Below are 20353 nucleotides of genomic sequence, written 5' to 3'. Positions count from 1 at the left end.
TCACCATTGCCATCGGGAAGAAGGTACAGGAGTCTGAAAACTATAACGTCCAGGTTCAGGAACAGCTTCTTCCCAACAGCCATCAGGCTATTAAACACGATAACAAATAAGCTCTGAACTGCAAGAAGCAATCAATATTATTGCACTATATTTGTTATTTATTGAGATTGAGTATGTGTGCATGTGTATACACACACTGAACTTTTTTTCTTTTCCCGTTATGTACTATGTTTACATATTATGTTGTGCTGGAGCAAGCAAGAATTTCATTTTCCTATCTGGTTCATATGACAATAAAACACCCTTGACTTGACTCTTGACGTATTTAGGAAAGGAGGTATGCAGTGCAACAGTTTTAATATTTTTGAAGATACTCTACAAAGATCAGTAGATTTTGATCAAAAGTAATCCAAATGCATCCTGTTTGTGTCACAGCGTTGAATATTCATTAATGGGAACAACAATCTCCTGGTCCTGTGCAATAGTCAATAAAGGTACAGAGATCTATTGGATTGTTTATCTTATCTGCACAATTAATATCCTGGCTGATAGAAATTCCACAAGCAGCATTTGAGATGAACCATTTGAGGCGTTAACCACATTTTCTTACTCAGCAAGAAAAATATATCCTCAATGTGCTATCAATGGTAATTGTTTGCGAAAGAAAAACTCTTGTAACTAACCCAGTAGAAACAAGAAAAATACTGGTAAATGAATAGAAAGTATATGATTATGATAGAAAGGGTAGGTAAGTAAATGGTTCCCCAAAGGAAAAGAGCCAACTGCTTATTTTCACTTGTATTGTTAAATATACATCTTGAGAGGGCCATTGAATTAAAATGTGTATTAATAAAATCAATTTGGTCTGTCATAATCCATTTCGGGCAGTCTCAAGTTATTTTAATTCAAAATGTGGATATCTGAATCTCAAGTTTTCAGTTAATTTACCATGCTTGTAGTTTTGTATCAATATCACATGATACAGTCACTTCCAGTCTTCACCATAGGAATTATTTCAAAGGATGTCAATCTTGATAGTTGCAACACAAACCTTCTCATTGTATGATTAGGATAGCTTTTTTTGAAGCAGCATGTAATTTTCATAAATCTGAATGCAACAATAACAACTGAAAAAGAGGAAGGAGCAACCATGAAATGCTTAAATTCCTGTTATACAATTATTTGGCTTTTTTGGTACAAAATGATAAAACAAGCTGTTTTCAAAGAAAATTATCGATGTCTATTTGCCATGTTCAGACATTAAGAAATGGATGTTTCTCTTCAAGATGCAAACATTGTTCAAAAGTGTTTGCAGGCACAGCTAGGAAGTGATTTATTGGTGTTAAATGCCACGTGTGACATTTTATAGAAAATCCTGTTCCTCCATAAATATTATGCTGGTGTTTTGTATGTGACAGCTGCTAAATTCACATCAATGTAAGAAATGTGCCAACATTTCCATCTTCATATCGATGTCTTCTGAATAAATGCAGTAAATAATTTACAGCATCCACAACATTTTTTTAAAGCGATGTCTCATTTGTTTGAGGTCTAGAGTTTTCTTCCTCAAGCAGTGCAATTCGCTGCTTTAGCATTCTCACTTGTGTCTCATGTCTCTCAACCATGGCCATCATTTGTGCTTCCAGTTTCTTCAGTTTGTTTTGATGTTTCTTCTTGGCTTTCTCATACGCTGCTACTAAGTTACTGCAAGAGTCAACAATGAATAAGTATAACCAAAACATTGTTAGATGACTTCATAAGATTTATGCATGGATTTTATGTCAGCATTTTTTCTTGCACACCCATAGGCAGATTACATTACAATAGGCTATACAAGTGAAGCAATAAATCTTGGTGCCAAGTGTGAATAATTTCTTTAAAATGTGGTTAATGGTCCTTAAGGGATTCCTTTCTGCATGTTGTAATTACAAAGATAAATTTATGGGAAAAAATCTACAATTCAAGCAACATCTCCGAAGAAAACTGGCAAGTGTCCCAGAAGCTGTGGTTGAAATGAACTGATACTAAGCTCATACAGCTACCCCAGCAGGAACACTTGATTCAATGTTAGCTCAATTGTTCCTGCTGAGGTCCTGGGCATCAGTCGAACCTTCCACCAGGGATTTAGGGGGGGGGGGGGGGGGGGGGGGGGGGGGGGAGAAGAAGGGGTAGTTACAGAACAAGCCCTGTCCACAAAAACACTGAAATAAACATGACATATGGATAAAATGTATTCCCTGGTACTTGTTTGCCTGTCAAATGCCTGATCTTCAGACCTCCTACTCTCCCATTAAGATCAGCACAGATTTCTGATATAAGCACAAATATATTGAGCTAAGAGACTGGATTTATGCAGCTCTTTTCTACCTCACTTGAAAAGATAAAAACAGGCAAGTGTTTTTCTTTAATCTGTAACTAAACTTAATATTTGCAATTAATTTGCATAATTTAAGAACATTTAATACTCAAAATCATTTTAGAATTAGTTACAGTATTTTGAATTTGCCCTGAAATGCATCTAATGCTCAAAAACATTTAAATGCATTCCGTGGGGGTGTGCAGGGGAGGGTAGAATCTCAGCCTCATGATACACTGAGGTCCAATTGGTGCCCGCAGACCATTCCACACCGTGAAACAGCATAGAAGAGAGATTTGGAGGATGACTGGACAGGTAGGCTCTACGACTAGTACATGGGATGAGCTTGAGGAGCATGCCTGTTACAACTTATCGGTCCTAATTAAGACATTAGTATAATATAACTGATCCAGCACTCCAAATATGCATGGACACACAAGCTACAGATTTGGGAATTTTGAGCAAAAACTCAGTGCAGGAGGAACTCAGCGGGTCAGGCAGCATCTGTGGAGGGAATGGAGAGATGACATTTCAGGTCAGGACCCTTCTTCTGACTGAAGTAGAATCCCAACCCGAAATGTCTCTTGTCCATTCCCTTCACCGATGCTGCCTGACCAGCTGAGTTTTTCCAACACAGTTGTTTGCTACTTGTATGCATAGTTGATGCATTGTATGCATAGGGGCGGCACGGTGGAGCAGCGGTAGGGATCCGGGTTCAAACCTGACTATGGGTGCTGTCTGTACGGAGTTTGTACATTCTCCCAGTGAGTGCATGGGAGAATGGATGTTCCAATTGCCTCCCAAACGCCACAGACGTACAGGTTTGTAGGTTAATTTGGCTTTGGTAAATTGTAAATTATCCCTATTATGTAGGATAGTGCTAGTGTATGGGGATCGCTGGTTGGTGCAGACTCGATGGGCCGAAGGGCCTGTTTCCACACTGTATTTCTAAACTAAACAAAAAGATGACTTGGAACAGATGCTTGCAAATTTGAAGAAAGACACACTATAATAAAAATACTCAAATTTGCTTACTTATATCTTCCCAAAGCAAAAGATGAAAAATAGTCCCAATTTGTTAATAAAGGAAAAGTAACCTATCATTATACCTATTTAAATAATGGTTATTATTTAAACTTCTTATTTGATCAATTCCATTTAAACAGTGTTGGATGTGGCTCTTAGGGCTAACGGAATCAAGCAGGAACAGGGTACTGATTTTGGATGATCAGCCATGATCATATTGAATGGGGGTGCTAGCTCGAAGGGCCAAATGGCCTATCCCTGCACCTATTTTCTAAGTTTCTACGTTAAAGCAGATTTCTGATGACATTCAATACAGCAATTTCACATCACAAACCTGTTTGCTCGTTTGAGATCATTAACAAATTCAGCAGACTGTTGATGACGCACTTCACTGCTTTTTGCCATTCTTTCTAAAGCAGTTACCAATTCCTGCACACGACACTTCAGTTTTTTCTCTCTGTATTTGTCAAATAAGATAGAATAAAATAATACATTGCAGTATAGAAAAAAATCATCATACCCAAGTTGTAAGCCTCTTATTCTTGTTCTTTCCTCCAATTCTATTACTACTTTTCCTCATGTTAATCTAATTTCCTCTTTAATATGGTCTCTGGGTATGACTTGTAAAAACTAGTAATGAAGTATTCTGCATGTTTTCAGTATGAAAGTTGTGTGTATTGTTTTACAACAATCCAACATTAATCCCACTTTTTTCTCCTCTATATAATCCTCATTCTTACTTGCTTCAAATAGTTATCCACCCTTTCAAACATTCTTTGTATAGAGTACTCCATATTCTAAAACGTTCATAGAAAAAATTATATTATTCAATTAAAGAAAATGATTTTCCGTTCACCCAAAATGCTGTTTTAAATCTGTTAAATGTTATTGGTCTCTTTTAGTGGAAATAGTTCAGCATCTTGGATCTTTTCTCAAAATAACAGTTTCAAGTCACAGCTAACATCTGGTGAAGACATAAGATTGGGTTTTAACTATGGAAGGCTAGATACAGGAAGATTGTTCCCGATGTTGGGGAAGCCCAGAACTAGGGGTCACAGTTTAAGGATAAGGGGAAAGTCTTTTAGGACCGAGATGAGAAAAACATTTTTTACACAGTGAGTGGTAAATCTGTGGAATTCTCTGCCACAGAAGGTAGTTGAGGCCAGTTCATTGGCTATATTTAAGAGGGAGTTAGATGTGGCTCTTGTGGCTAAAGGGATCAGGGGGTATGGAGAGAAGGCAGGTACGGGATACTGAGTTGGATGATCAGCCATGATCATATTGAATGGCGGTGCAGGCTCGAAGGGCCGAATGGCCTACTCCTGCACCTATTTTCTATGTTTCTATGTAACACTGTACTTATCCAAGGATAAGGAAAGAAAAAACAACCCATAATACAGGCCTTCAGGGATGTACAACTGCCTTGCACAACGCCTTTGTTTTACTGAGAGCACCAAGTGCTGGAGTAACTCAGTGAGTTAGGCAACATTTCTGGTGCACATGGATAGGTGATGTTTTGGGTCAGGACGCTTCATTATACTTTTTATTGTACTGCTTTGTGCTCATGCTCTGATTTAATGAATGCCCCAGAATCTTGCTTTCAAACTGTTCATAAGTTTTCAAAAATGTTATGTATCTTCACTCCTTGGGTCTTTTTCTCTCAAATCCTTCATCATGGGGAAAAGATTGCAGCTATTCACCTAATCTATGCCCAATTTATATTTCTCCATAATGTTAACCGCCCCCCCGCCTCCCCAATCTACTATGTTCCAGGGAAAAGATTCAGCCTGTCATTATAACTCAAACTTTCAAGAATTGGTAACATCCTCAATCTTTCATGTACCCTTTCCAGTTTAATGACATCCTTCCTATAGCAGGGCGACCAGAACTGTACAGAGTGCTCCAAATGTAGCACTACCAATATCTCGTACAGTTGTTACATTATGGTCATAACTCCTGTTCTCATGCACTGATCAATGAAAGCAAGCATGCCAAATACCTTCTTCACCATCTTGTCTATCTGCGCCGCCACTTTCAGGGAGCTTCATTTGTACCCTTTGGTCTCAAGACCCTACCATCTACTGTGCAAAACCCACCCTGGTTTTTCTTTTTTCTTTCTCTCTCTCTTTCCTTCAAGCCACTTCTATATCCAATTTGCTATATCACCCTGGATCCCATGTGATCCAACCTTCCAGACTACTCTATCATGCAAGTACCTTGTCAAGTGTTTTGTTAAAATACACTTACAGTGTCAAGAACAACAAAGAATATTGGTGACAGTTCATTTTACAATGATAGAATTAGCTCATGACAAGACTGAAATGTACGCAGTGTTGTTAATATAAAATGTGCATACATGGTTTACAATTTCTGAAATGAAGCATGAAAACACCACTCACCGCCTCAATCCATTTGTTAGTTCAACTGCAAGTTCACTATCATTACATGTTCTGAGGTCAGTCAGTGAATCAGGATGTGTTACTTCATCACTACAGTCCTGAAATATTTTTTTAAAAATACAAGAAATTAAGCAGCAATTATGCTATCTTTGGGATATAAATGATGAATTAATTAAATCAAATTCACATGTATCAAAATTCAAGATGTAACAAATCAACAAACAAGGTGGACAACTGTTCCACATGAAAAGATTAACAGACAATCAAAAGTTACCAACTGCTTATGGGTCTTAACATGTTTCATGCACTATCAAATCAATTTTTATTGCAGTAGGTTAATAGATATTTTACCTTGGGAGAGTGGCAATACCTTCAATAGATCACACAATGCAATTGTTTGATGAATTAGTATTGCAATCAAGGTTATACAACTGACAGAATCTTTTAGATCAGTTCAAGTAAACTATCGTATTCCAAACCTGATTCATGATTGCTTGATATTAACTGGGCCCACTGAAATAACCCTTACCATGACATGCATGTTAATGGCCTGGAATTTGCCTGGGTTACTGGCAGTGCTGCAAAGTACTTCTGGCATTTATCCATACATTAAAGTGGAAATTTTGATATTGCTGATTAAGTTCTGAAAGCTATTTCTTCACCAGGAATCTAAAAGTGTAGCAGGAACTTGCCAAGTTTCTTCAGTGTTTATATCACGAGAATCTGCTTTTGGAACGATTCCCAAGTTAGACCTGGTGCAGAATTTACGAGTACATGAATTTGAATGGTGATTTGATGGCTCCAGGAAGAACTGGAAGAATATAATTATCTTTTGGTTTACTTTGTTCCATATGACATAGCAGCGGAATGAGGCCATTCAGCCCATCGAGTCTGCTCCACTATTCGATCATTGCTGATCTATTTTTCCCTCTCAACACTATTCTCCTGCCTTCTCCCCATAACCTGACACCCTTACCAATCAAGAACCTATCATTCTTCACTTTAACAATACCCAATGACCTGGCTTCCAAAGCATCTGTGGCAAGGAATTCCAGATTTGCCACCGTCTGTTTTAAGAAATTCCTCCTAATCTCCAAGGCATGACCTTTTATTCTGAGTGTGCCCTCTGGTCCAAGACTCTCCCACTACTGAAAACATTACTGGAAACTACTTGAAGTTGGAAACTGGATTAAACTCCATCTGTATTTTTTCCTACCATTACTGGAAACATCCTCTCCATATCTAGGCTTTTCATTATTCGGCGGGGTTCAATAAGACCCGCCCTCAGTAATATTTTAATTATTTGGTGTTTCTATGCATTTTAGGTGAATCTCTCCACACCCCACCCCCCCCCCCCCTCCCCCGTTCCTCCCACACAAGTTTAATGACACAATCTTTTAATGTTTCATGTTATTTTTTTAATGTAACATTATCAGGTTTAACAGCTGACAGCTAATAGAGTCTGTTTGCATCGCCATTCGAGTACGTGCACCAATCGGCTCCATGATTACCTCAGGCAACCCAAACGGAAAAGTCAAGTAAGTTCAGGATGATGGGAATATGAGGAGTCAACGAGAGCAACAACATCGTTGCCAGTGTATCAACAGCTGTGGTCCAACTATTGAACCATGTGAAAGAACACTATGCATCTACCTCCTATCCTAAATACATCCATACTTCAACTTTCCAATTTTCAATTCTGTACCAGTTTTGTATCTATGCTGATGCTGCTGTTTGCTTAAGGTTAGAAATTCAGCTGGAATTGAAATTGGATATCCACAATAAGGTCATGAATTATACAGCAGAGGTCAGAAAAGAACATCCTAAGAACTTCTTTTAAAAAGGTGTTTCAAATCCTCAGGTGTGATATAGACAGGTGACCCCTTTATCAGCCTGCAACCGTATGCAAGTTTCATCGTCATTCACAGCTAAGACTGTAATGAAATGATAGTGTCAAGGAATTATAAATATGTATCGGAAAATAAGCACTCTTATAGGTTCTCAGAATGCCGGACAGTCTGATGGTTTAACTTACTACCAAGAACAGACTACATACGGTCACGGTGGCACAGCGGTAGAGTTGCTGCCTTACAGCAAATGGAGCGCCGGAGACCCGGGTTCGATCCCGACTATGGGTGCTGTCTATATGGAGTTCGTACGCTCTCCTTGTGACCTGTGTGGGTTTTCCCTGAGATCTTTGGTTTCTTCCCACACTCCAAAGACGTACAGGTTTGTAGGTTAATTGGCTTGGTAAATGTAAAAATTGTCCCTAGTGTGTGTAGATAGTGCTAATATGCAGGGATCGCTGGTCGGCATGGACCCGGTGGGCCGAAGGGCCTGTTTCTATGCTGCATCTCTAAACTAAACTAAACATACCAAGATTACATGGAACAGTACAGCACAGGAATAGGCCCTTTGGCCTACAATGTCTGTGCCAAACATGATGCCAAGACCATCTCTTATCGGCCTGCACATAATCCATATCCCTCCATTCCCCTAAATATCCATATGCCTTTCCCAAAGTCTCTTAAATGCCACTACCATATGTGCCTCCACCACCGCTCTCAGCTGTGAGTTCCAGGCACTTACCATCCTCGGCATAAAAAACGTACCCAGCACATCTCATTTAAACTTTGCCCCTCTCACCTTAAAGCTATGCCCTCTAGTATTTGATTTTTCCATCCTGGAAAAAAGGCTTTGACTATGTACCCTACCTATGTCTCATAATTTTATATACTTCTGTCAGGTATCTCCTCAGCCTCTGGCATTCCAGAGAAAACAATCCATGTCTGTCCAACCTCTCCTTGCAACTAATACCTTCCAATTCAGGCATAATTCTGGCAAAACTCCTCTGCGCCCTCTCCAACGCCTCCACGTCCTTCCTGTTTCGGGTGACCAGAACTGCGTACAATACTCCAAATGCAACCTAACAAAGGTCCTAGAAAGCTGCATCATGACTTCCTGACTCTTACACTTAATGCCCCGACTAATAAAGGCAAGCATATCATATGCCTCCGTACTCGGCCCCCTCCTCTTCATCATCTACATCCTCCCCCTTGGTCAGATACTCTGCCACTTCAATCTGGACTTCCACTGTTACGCTGATGACACCCAGATTTACCTTGCCACCAAATCCCCCCACAACCCCCCCCCCCACCTCTCCCATATCAACTCCTGTTTGTCAGCTATAAAAACCTGGATGCAACATAATTTCCTCAAACTCAACAGCGTTAAGACAGAATTCCTCCTCATAGGCTCCAAAGCCACACTCAGCAAAATCAATAACCCCACTCTCACCATCGACGGCACCACTGTCTCCCCATCTCCCCAGGCCCGCAACCTTGGCGTGATCTTTGATTCCACCCTCTCCCTTGAGCCTCACATCCGCCATGTCATTAAAACCTCCTTCTTTCATCTCCGCAACATCGCCAAACTCAGACCCTCTCTCACACCGCCCGCTACTGAAAGACTCATCCATGCCTTCATCTCCTCCCGACTGGACTATTGCAACTCACTTCTCCTTGGCATCAGCTCCACCTACATCAACCGACTCCAACTGGTCCAGAACGCAGCCGCCCGACTCATCACCCACACCAAATCCTGGCATCACATCACTCCAGTCCTCAAACAACTTCACTGGCTTCCCATCTCCCACCGGATCACCTACAAAATCCTGGTCCTCACCTACAAAGCCCTCCACCATCTGGCCCCCCCATATCTCACTGACCTCCTCTCCCCCTACCAACCCTCACGGTCCCTCAGATCCACATCAGCCGGTCTCCTCTCCATCCACAAGTCCAACCTCCGCAGTTTTGGGGACAGAGCCTTCTCCAGGGCAGCTCCCAGGCTCTGGAACTCCCTCCCCCAACTGATCCGCAATTCCGTGTCCCTCACCATCTTCCAGTCCCGCCTCAAGACCCATCTCTTCACCTCTGCCTATCCTTAGCCCCACGTCCCTGTCCCTTTTCATCTGTGCATTAATTGCCTCATACTGTGTTTTGTATTGAATTCTGTCTTTACTTTGTGTACTAGTCATGTCTCTACTATTTATTTCATTCCCCTTACATGTTTTTCCTCTACATGCTCAATTTTTGTAAGGTGTCCTTGAGACTCTTGAAAGGCGCCCATAAATAAAATTTATTATTATTATTATTATGCCTCCTTTGCCACTCTATCTACTTGTGTTGCCGCTTCAGGTCACAGACCTCCAGTCTGAAGATTCATCACAACCCTTTGTCTTCCATCAGTAAGCCAGTTCTGTTTGATAGTAAAGGATTTCAGCAGGGTCAAAATACATTTGGCAAAGTCTACAATCAAAACTGAGGAGATGAAAGGATTGCTCATTGGAAACTGTGTGAAGAGTGACTGTAGATTGAAGTGCATTGAAACACACCAAAAATAAAATATCTAACAGGACAGAGCTTGGTTGGTTATCTTTTGACTCAATCATTGAGACCACCACCAATTAAAATATTAAAAATCATATTTTAACAATAATTACATGTATTTGCAATTTACTTCCCAATGCATTTTCTTCTGCAGTTTATGCAAATGTGTCATATGTGTATGTGACAAGAAGTAAATGATGCCAAATCATAAAAATTCCAATGGAAAGAAAATTAATGGGCTTTTATGGTTAATAATTAAAAGACAAGCAAAGATGACAATTGAGGAAAATATTGCAGTCAGCCTCAGTAAATCAGACTGAGCTCTGAGTCTGGTTTATTGAAAGCTTCATTTGTAAGTGGCATCTATATATCACTCTTCTTGCAATGGTGAAATTTATTTTTACTTGTTTATCTTTTCCTCCACTGCTGGTTGAGCTGAGAGATCGCATCCGTTGCTCCTTTTGCTCTTCAACCTCTGATTTCAGATGCTCAATATGCACCAAATAGGCTTGTTCTTGGGCTTCTCGGGTGCTAAGCTTCAATTCAAGTGCTTTCTTTTCCTTCTCCATCAAATAAAGCTGGGCTTTCAGCTCTGCCATTTCCTCCTTCAAATAACAAAAGCATTAAGTTTCACGAATCTTCAGGTATCACAAGGTATCAGCTGTTCACTCCACATTAATTGTTGAATGTAGTTTAAAGTTACATACAGTTATAGAGAAGGGAGACTTCCATCTCATTAGAACAATATCAGAGGTTAAAAATGTAGAAATCTTGTTGACTATACCACAGAGTTGAATCTTATTCGTCCACATTTTTAACCCTGGGTCTCCCCACACAAATACTTGCCTAGGCCTGATATGGAGGTCTACATTACTGGCTTGCTTCAGCAACATGGCCATGGGGGATACAGGGCCTCCAATGGTACACCAAGGATAACCTGCTCCTAGAAGCTTTGACGTGTTCCAAAGTCCATACTAATTTTGTGAGCTAGTTTCTAATAGTTTATGAATGTCTGACAGAACCATCTAAAAAAATGATTGCAACAAAATAACCAAAATGCGGCATCACAGGGGAAGGCTGGGGGCAGACAAGGTGAGGGAGGGGCAGGGCACAGAGGGGGGAGGGAGGGGACGGGGCAGAGGGGCTCTTCACGGTTGACGATACCACCCATTGTGAGAGGTACGGACAGGGGTTTCTGCGGCAACAGACGGGATGCGAGGATGGTGTGCTGCCTTCCTGGTGCCAGGATCCAAGATGTCACGGACAGAGTGCAGAAAATCCTCAAGGGCGAAGGTGAACATCCGGAAGTGGTAGTGCATGTCGGCACAAGCGATGTCGGAAAGAAGGAGATGAATATTCTGCAGCGTGACTTTAGAGAGCTCGGAAAAATGCTGAAAAGCAGGACCTCCAGGGTTGTTATCTCCGGTTTGCTTCCAGTTCCTCGTGCTGGCGAGAGTAGGAACAGGGAGATACGGGACCTGAACGTATGGCTGAGGAACTGGTGCACGGGGCAGGGATTTAGATTCTTAGATCACTGGGATCTGTTTTGGGGTAAGGGGGAAATGTACAAAAGGGACGGATTGCATCTTAACAGGTGTGGGACCAGCATTCTGGCAGGCAGGTTTGCCACTGCTACACGGGTGATTTAAAACTGAATAAGGGGGGTGGGGTGTCGAATGGGATAGTGGAGGATGGAGTTAAAGGGAAAGGGTTTCATAAATGTGTGAGCGTAGAGACAGAGGGGTGTAAAATGAGGGTAGAAGCAATAGGTAGCAAGGTGAAAAGTAAAAGTGGCAGGCAGATAAAACCAGGGCAAAAATCAAAAAGGGCCACTTTTCAACATAATTGTATAAGGGGTAAGAGTGTTGTAAAAACAAGTCTGAAGGCTTTGTGTCTCAATGCAAGGAGCATTCGTAATAAGGTGGATGAGTTGAATGTGCAGATAGCTATTAATGACTATGATATAGTTGGGATCACGGAGACATGGCTCCAGGGTGACCAAGGCTGGGAGCTGAACATCCAGGGATATTCAATATTCAGGAGGGATAGAGAGAAAGGAAAAGGAGGTGGTGTAGCGTTGCTGATTAGAGAGGAGATTAACGCAATGGAAAGGAAGGACATTAGTTTGCAGGATGTGGAATCGGTATGGGTAGAGCTGCGAAACACTAAGGGGCAGAAAACGCTGGTGGGTGTTGTGTACAGGCCACCTAACAGTAGTAGTGAAGTTGGAGATGGTATCAAACAGGAAATTAGAAATGCGTGCGACAAAGGCAAAACCGTTATAATGGGTGACTTCAATCTACATATAGATTGGGTGAATCAAATTGGCAGGGGTGCTGAGGAAGAGGATTTTTTGGAATGTATGCGGGATAGTTATCTAAATCAACATGTAGAGGAACCAACGAGAGAGCAGGCTATTTTAGACTGGGTATTGAGTAATGAGGAAGGGTTAGTTAGCAGTCTTGTTGTACGTGCCCCCTTGGGCAAGAGTGACCATAATATGGTTGAGTTCTTCATTAGGATGGAGAGTGACATTGTTAATTCAGAAACAATGGTTCTGAACTTAAAGAAAGGTAACTTTGAGGGTATGAGACGTGAATTGGCCAAGATTGACTGGCAATTAATTCTAAAAGGGTTGACGGTGGATATGCAATGGAAGACATTTAAAGACTGCATGGATGAACTACAAAAATTGTTCATCCCAGTTTGGCAAAAGAATAAATCAGGGAAGGTAGTGCATCCGTGGATAACAAGGGAAATCAGGGATAGTATCAAAGCGAAGGATGATGCGTACAAATTAGCCAGAAAAAGCAGCATACCGGAGGCCTGGGAGAAATTCAGAGACCAGCAGAGGAGGACAAAGGGCTTAATTAGGAAAGGAAAAATAGATTATGAAAGAAAACTGTCAGGGAACATAAAAACTGACTGCAAAAGTTTTTATAGATATGTGAAAAGAAAGAGATTAGTTAAAACAAATGTAGTCCCTTGCAGTCAGAAACAGGTGAGTTGATCATGGGGAACAAGGATATGGCGGACCAATTGAATAACTACTTTGGTTCCGTCTTCACTAAGGAAGACATAAATAATCTGCCGGAAATAGCAGGGGACCGCGGGTCAAAGGAGTTGGAGGAATTGAGTGAAATCCAGGTTAGCCGGGAAGTGGTGTTGGGTAAATTGAATGGATTAAAGGCCGATAAATCCTCAGGGCCAGATAGGCTGCATCCCAGAGTACTTAAGGAAGTAGCTCCAGAAATAGTGGATGCATTAGTAATAATCTTTCAAAACTCTTTAGATTCTGGAGTAGTTCCTGAGGATTGGCGGGTAGCAAACATAACCCCACTTTTTAAGAAGGGAGGGAGAGAGAAAACGGGGAATTACAGACCAGTTAGTCTAACATCGGTAGTGGGGAAACTGCTAGAGTCAGTTATTAAAGATGGGATAGCAGCACATTTGGAAGTGGTGAAATCATTGGACAAAGTCAGCATGGATTTACAAAGGTAAATCATGTCTGACGAATCTTATAGAATTTTTCGAGGATGTAACTAGTAGCGTGGATAGGGGAGAACCAGTGGATGTGGTGTATCTGGACTTCCAGAAGGCTTTCGACAAGGTCCCACATAAGAGATTAGTTTACAAACTTAAAGCACACGGCATTGGGGGTTCAGTATTGATGTGGATAGAGAACTGGCTGGCAAACAGGAAGCAAAGAGTAGGAGTAAACGGGTCCTTTTCACAATGGCGGGCAGTGACTAGTGGGGTACCGCAAGGCTCAGTGCTGGGACCCCAGCTATTTACAATATATATTAATGATCTGGATGAGGGAATTGAAGGCAATATCTCCAAGTTTGCGGATGACACTAAGCTGGGGGGCAGTGTTAGCTGTGAGGAGGATGCTAGGAGACTGCAAGGTGACTTGGATAGGCTGGGTGAGTGGGCAAATGTTTGGCAGATGCAGTATAATGTGGATAAATGTGAGGTTATCCATTTTGGTGGCAAAAACAGGAAAGCAGACTATTATCTAAATGGTGGCCGACTAGGAAAAGGGGAGATTCAGCGAGACCTGGGTGTCATGGTACACCAGTCATTGAAAGTAGGCATGCAGGTGCAGCAGGCAGTGAAGAAAGCGAATGGTATGTTAGCTTTCATAGCAAAAGGATTTGAGTATAGTAGCAGGGAGGTTCTACTGCAGTTGTACAGGGTCTTGGTGAGACCACACCTGGAGTATTGCGTACAGTTTTGGTCTCCAAATCTGAGGAAGGACATTATTGCCATAGAGGGAGTCCAGAGAAGGTTCACCAGACTGATTCCTGGGATGTCGGGACTGTCTTATGAAGAAAGACTGGATAGACTTGGTTTATACTCTCTAGAATTTAGGAGATTGAGAGGGGATCTTATAGAAACTTATAAAATTCTTAAGGGGTTGGACAGGCTAGATGCAGGAAGATTGCTCCCGATGTTGGGGAAGTCCAGGACAAGGGGTCACAGCTTAAGGATAAGGGGGAAATCCTTAAAACCGAGATGAGAAGAACTTTTTTCACACAGAGAGTGGTGAATCTCTGGAACTCTCTGCCACAGAGGGTAGTCGAGGCCAGTTCATTGGCTATATTTAAGAGGGAGTTAGATGTGGCCCTTGTGGCTAAGGGGATCAGAGGGTATGGAGAGAAGGCAGGTACGGGATACTGAGTTGGATGATCAGCCATGATCATATTGAATGGCGGTGCAGGCTCGAAGGGCCGAATGGCCTACTCCTGCACCTAATTTCTATGTTTCTATGTTTCTATTTTAATGCAATCTGCAAACATAGTAACCATGCCATGCATTCATATCATTGATATAGATGACAAATTGGAAAATATATCGTAAAAGGTCGTTGAGTTTTTGACACCACAAAGTTTTTGATATATTAAATCAGAAAATAAGAAAAAATGATTAACTTGTCCAAAAATCGCTACTAACGTAGGATACCTCGTTGAGTTTTTGAAAAGCATTAGAGGTTTGGAGCCTCCGTGATTTAATTTACGGAGGCACCAACCCTGATAACGGTCATTGTGACAATGGACACCAACCACACGGCCGTTATGGGATCTTTACTGTACTGTATTATCTTTATCTTACTGGATTTTTTTTCCTGGTATTGATGAAGATATTTCCTTAGATCATTATCAAAACGTATATGTATGAGGGGCCTTATGAAGTTTATTTATGAATTGAATATTCATGACCATATGTGGCAGCGATATATCAAATTGGCTAGCTATCCCTGGATCCCATGTGATAGAACCTTCTAGAGAAGCCCACCATGCTAAATCTTATCTATAGTTCTAGAGTCTTTCAGGCTCCTATATACCACTGTCATATTCTAAGTCTCAATCGGTAAAGGTACGAAATCCATGATCCTTTTTAACCATATACCCTATTTGCTTTATTTCCTACAGGGAACAGCAGAATTTATTTTAAAAGAAATAGAAAGGGGTGTGATTTAGGGAATAAAAATCGGAGGAAGCACCGACACTATTTAGTCGCAAATGTGAGGTGGATCAAGGGATAAGAACAGCAGTGCAAAATGGCAACTGAAATGGAACAAAAAATTGAAAAGCCATTATTTATGGTTACCTTTGTTTTGCTCGGCAAAATGTATACTCCAACAAAAAGAGACAGTGCTAGAATAACTCAGCGGGTCAGGCAGATTCTCTGGAGAACATGGATAGGCGATGTTTTGGGCACCTCTTTCACATCCCCTTCACAGAAGGGCTGTCACATACTTTCACCATTTGAACTCCCATCTCATTCGGTTATTCAATAATTGGACTTTAGTATTGTTTATCACAACACCAAATTTATCATTATTTGTATCATCAATTGTATTACCATGCATATTGTTTATTCCTTGATCTTTAAACGAGCAAGGAATTTAATTTCACCCTGATGTGTATGCCAAACTAATCTGATCTAAATCCTTTGCTTCAGTTGAAGGTTTCTCCGCAGTTTCTTGGCATGATTTCTTGGCTCACTTGCATGATCCTTATCCATCACTTTAGCTCAGGTCCAGAATGCTCTGGGCCAGGACTGTGTATTTAAATCAATTAAGTGCAAGACAAACAGTTACCCAAGCAGCACGCGCAGATGGCAGACCCCCAAGTAGCAATATCTCGGCCAAAAGAATATTGGCTTGCAAAAATATATCTCAACAGCTTTTTAAATGCAATTAAAACGAAACTACCAAAAATAGTGAAATTCTTGCTCACCTTCATGGCCATGAGCTCCTGCATTAGAACTGCATTTTCTAAATCAAGTCGTTGGCCGTCTCCCCGCGTTTTAATGTCATAACTAAGTGGATCAATATGAACACTTTCCAGTTCTAACATAGTCAGCTTAACTGCTGCTTTGTCATTCTTTAGTTGCTGAACATAATCCTTCAATCTCTGTTCATCTTCTTTTGTAATTCTGTATCACAGCTACTAGCAGTTGAACTTGTAGTACTAAGGAGACAAAAACAATGAATCAAGGAAATATTTCAAAATAAATATTCATACTTTTTATAATTTGGCAATTATATTTATAAATAACGTAATGAGTAAGCATTATTGCACAATAGGACACATTTTATTCTTTACTATTAAATAGCATTTTGTGTGCAGAAATGTAGTTGCAGTGTTGCTTTGCCAAATCTAGCAATGTTCTGCACTCCACAGGCTTACTGGCATTAAACTTTAATGTTTATGACAGATAGTGTGAAAATCCGTACTTATTTAACATAAAAAAACCCCTCCAACAAGATTTCATTAAATCTTAAAACTGGAAAAAAAAATCAGCCATGTGTGTCCATGCTGGCATTTAAAGCAATTCCATACCTTCACTTATTTCCCACTACTCTCTTCTCCCACCCACACCCATTAACACACAAAACACTATGCCATTCTATATATCAGTCACAGAGCTTGGAATCAGGCCATTCATTTTTCCTTTCCCATATCCCCTCCTCCTTTCCAGCCATTATCTTCATAACTAAAGGCAATTTATAACAGCTAATCACAATACTAACCAGCACGTCACTGGCAAGTAGGAGAAAAACAGAGTACCCAAGGTTAATACACACATTACACGGATAATGTGCAAGCTCCACACAGATAACACCCACGATAAGGATTTTACTTGGGTCACTGAAGATGAAGCACTTACATGTTAGGGACAAAGACCCATCATTATTTATTTGCCTCTGTACTCCACAATTTGAGATTTGTAATTGAAAAAATCACATGTGGTTAAAGTGCACATTATCAGATTTTATTTAAGGGTATTTTTATATATTTTGGTTTCACCATGTAGAAATTACAGCTGTGTTTCAGGGCACAATAATGTTTGTGACACATGGCTTCACAGGTGTTTGTAATTGCTCAGGTGTGTTTAATTTGCCTCCTTAATGCAGGTATAAGAGAACTCTCAGCACCTAGTCTTTCCTCCAGTCTTTCCATCACCTTCGGAAACTTTTATTGCTGTTTATCAACATGAGGACCAAGTTCAAGTGTTCAAGTGAGTTTATTGTCATGTGTCCCTGTATAGGACAATGAAATTCTTGCTTTGCTTAAGCACACAGAAAATAGTAGGCATTTACTACAAAACAGATAAATGTGTCCATATACCATGATATAATATATACACACATGAATAAATAAACTGGTAGTGCAAATAACAGAAAGTGGTTGCTAATAATCAGAGTTTTGTCCGAGCCAGGTTTAATAGCCTGATGGCTGAGCGGAAGTAGCTATTCTTGAACCTGGTTGTTGCAGTCTTCAGGCTCCTGTACCTTCTACCTGAAGGTAGCAGGGAGATGAGTGTGTGGCCAGGATGGTGTGGGTCTTTGATGATACTGCCAGCCTTTTTGAGGCAGCGACTGCGATAAATCCCCTCGATGGAAGGAAGGTCAGAGCCGATGATGGACTGGGCAGTGTTTACTACTTTTTGTAGTCGTTTCCTCTCCAGGGCGCTCAAATTTCCGAACCAAGCCACGATGCAACTGGGCAGTGTTCGACTGTGCACCTGTAGAAGCTAGAGAGAGTCTTCCTTGACAATCCGACTCTCCGTAATCTTCTCAGGAAGTAGAGGCGCTGATGAGCTTTTTTGATAATTGCGTTAGTGTTCTCGGACCAGGAAAGATCTTCAGAGATGTGCACCTCCAGGAATTTGAAACTCTTGACCCTTTCAACCATCGACCCGTTGATATAAATGGGGCTGTGGGTCGCCCTCCTACTCCTTCCAAAGTCCACAATCAGTTCCTTGGTTTTGCTGGTGTTCAGGGCCAGGTTATTGCGCTGGCACCATATGGACAGTTGCTCGATCTCTCTTCTGTACTCTGACTCATCCCCATCAGTGATACGCCCCACAATAGTGGTGTCGTCAGCGAACTTGATGATGGAGTTCGCACTGTGGTTCGCTACGCAGTCATGGGTATAGAATGAGTACAGCAGGGGGCTGAGCACGCAGCCTTGAGGTGCTCCCGTGCTGATTGTTATTGAGGCTGACACATTTCCACCAATACGAACAGACTGTGGTCTGTGGACGAGGAAGTCGAGGATCCAGTTGCAGAGGGATGCGCAGAGACCCAGTTCTGCGAGTTTGGTAACCAGTTTGGAGGGGATGATTGTGTTAAATGCCGAGCTGTAATCAATGAATAACAGCCTGACATATGAGTTTTTGTTGTCCAAGTGGTCCAGTGCGGAGTGGAGGGCCAGCGAGATCGCATCCACCGTTGATCTGTTGTGGCGGTATGCGAACTGCAGTGGGTCCAGGTTTTTGTCGATGTAGGAGTTGATTTGCTCCATGATCAACCTCTCAAAGCACTTCATCACCACCGGCGTTAGTGCCACTGGTCGATAGTCATTGAGGCACGTCACCTTACTCTTCTTGGGCACCGATATAATTGATGGCCTTTTAAAGCAGGTGGGGACCTCAGACCTCAGAAGTGAGAGGTTGAAAATGTCCGTAAAAACTCCCGCCAGTTGGTCCGCACAGGTTTTTAGAACACGGCCGGGTATACCATCAGGTCCAGGTGCTTTTCGGGGGTTCACCCCTCTGAAGGATTTCCTGACATCGGCCTCTGTGACTGAGACTGAAATGCCATCACAGCGAATGGGGGATCGGGAAGGCACATCAGTATTCTCCCTGTCAAAGCGTGCGTAAAACGCATTGAGCTCGTCAGGGAGTGATGTTACACCGGCATTCGAGCTGCCTCCTGGTTTTGCCTTGTAGGAGGTGATTGCATTCAGACCCTGCCACAGCTGCCGAACATCTGTCTCGTCCTCCAGTTTGGAGCAGAAGTCCCTTTTGGCCTTTTTGATGGCCTTACCAAGGTCGTATCTGGTCTTCCAAAGTTAATACCACATAACCATATAACAATTACAGCACGGAAACAGGCCATCTCGGCCCTTCAAGTCCGTGCCGAACACTTTTTTTTTTTCCCTAGTCCCATCTACCTGCACTCAGACCATAACCCTCTATTCCTTTCCCGTCCATATACCTATCCAATTTATTTTTAAATGATAAAATCGAACCTGCCTACACCACTTCCACTGGAAGCTCATTCCACACAGCTACCACTCTCTGAGTAAAGAAGTTCCCCCTAATGTTACCCCTAAACTTCTGTCCCTTAATTCTCAAGTCATGTCCTCTTGTTTGAATCTTCCCTACTCTCAAAGTTGCGCCAATGAAGCTGTTATGAGACTGAGAAACAAGAATAAAACTTTTAGAGATATCAGCCAAACCTTAGGCTTACAAAAATCAACTGTTTGGAACATCATTAAGAAGAAAGTGTAGTAGGTTAACTCAGTATGTTATAACTATAACCAGTTACCTGTAAATTTTATCTGCCTGTAATTATGTGGGTCGGATTTATATGTAGTCGGAGGCGTGTTTGCGGCTGGAGATTCTCGTGCAGATGCCCTAGTAGTTTTTAGTTTAGTTTGAAGAAGCATGGGGGAGAGGTCACAGGTTTCCACCATGCACGAGTTTGACTATGAGTAAGATCAAAATGTACTTAAGTAAGAAGAAGTTTGGATGAATATCTTACTGTTTTACTACAACAATAAAGAAACTATTAATTAAGAGTGTGTTTTGAAGATTTATCTTTCGACGGCATTGAATGTTGCGTGGAGAGCTCGTGAATGCGTTTCGATTATCTGAACCCATGT

General features: G+C 41.5%; 1 protein-coding gene across 1 annotated transcript in view; it reads right to left on the bottom strand.

Moving 5' to 3' along the window:
* Positions 1 to 324: 324 nt before the first annotated feature.
* The window catches only part of mcc (MCC regulator of WNT signaling pathway), a 142553-nt gene continuing 122524 nt past the window's right edge, over positions 325 to 20353 (bottom strand). Inside the window, 6 exon segments of the mRNA XM_033017440.1 lie at positions 325 to 1704; positions 3717 to 3839; positions 5782 to 5879; positions 10574 to 10774; positions 16415 to 16611; positions 16614 to 16648. Coding sequence (XP_032873331.1) covers positions 1524 to 1704; positions 3717 to 3839; positions 5782 to 5879; positions 10574 to 10774; positions 16415 to 16611; positions 16614 to 16648 — 835 coding nt within the window. The 3' untranslated portion in view covers positions 325 to 1523.

Source organism: Amblyraja radiata, chromosome 3 (genome assembly GCF_010909765.2).
Source record: "Amblyraja radiata isolate CabotCenter1 chromosome 3, sAmbRad1.1.pri, whole genome shotgun sequence".
In the NCBI taxonomy this organism is placed as follows: Eukaryota; Metazoa; Chordata; class Chondrichthyes; order Rajiformes; family Rajidae; genus Amblyraja; species Amblyraja radiata.
The sequence above is the reverse complement of the archived record's forward strand: the minus strand, read 5'-3'. Positions and strand labels throughout refer to the sequence as shown.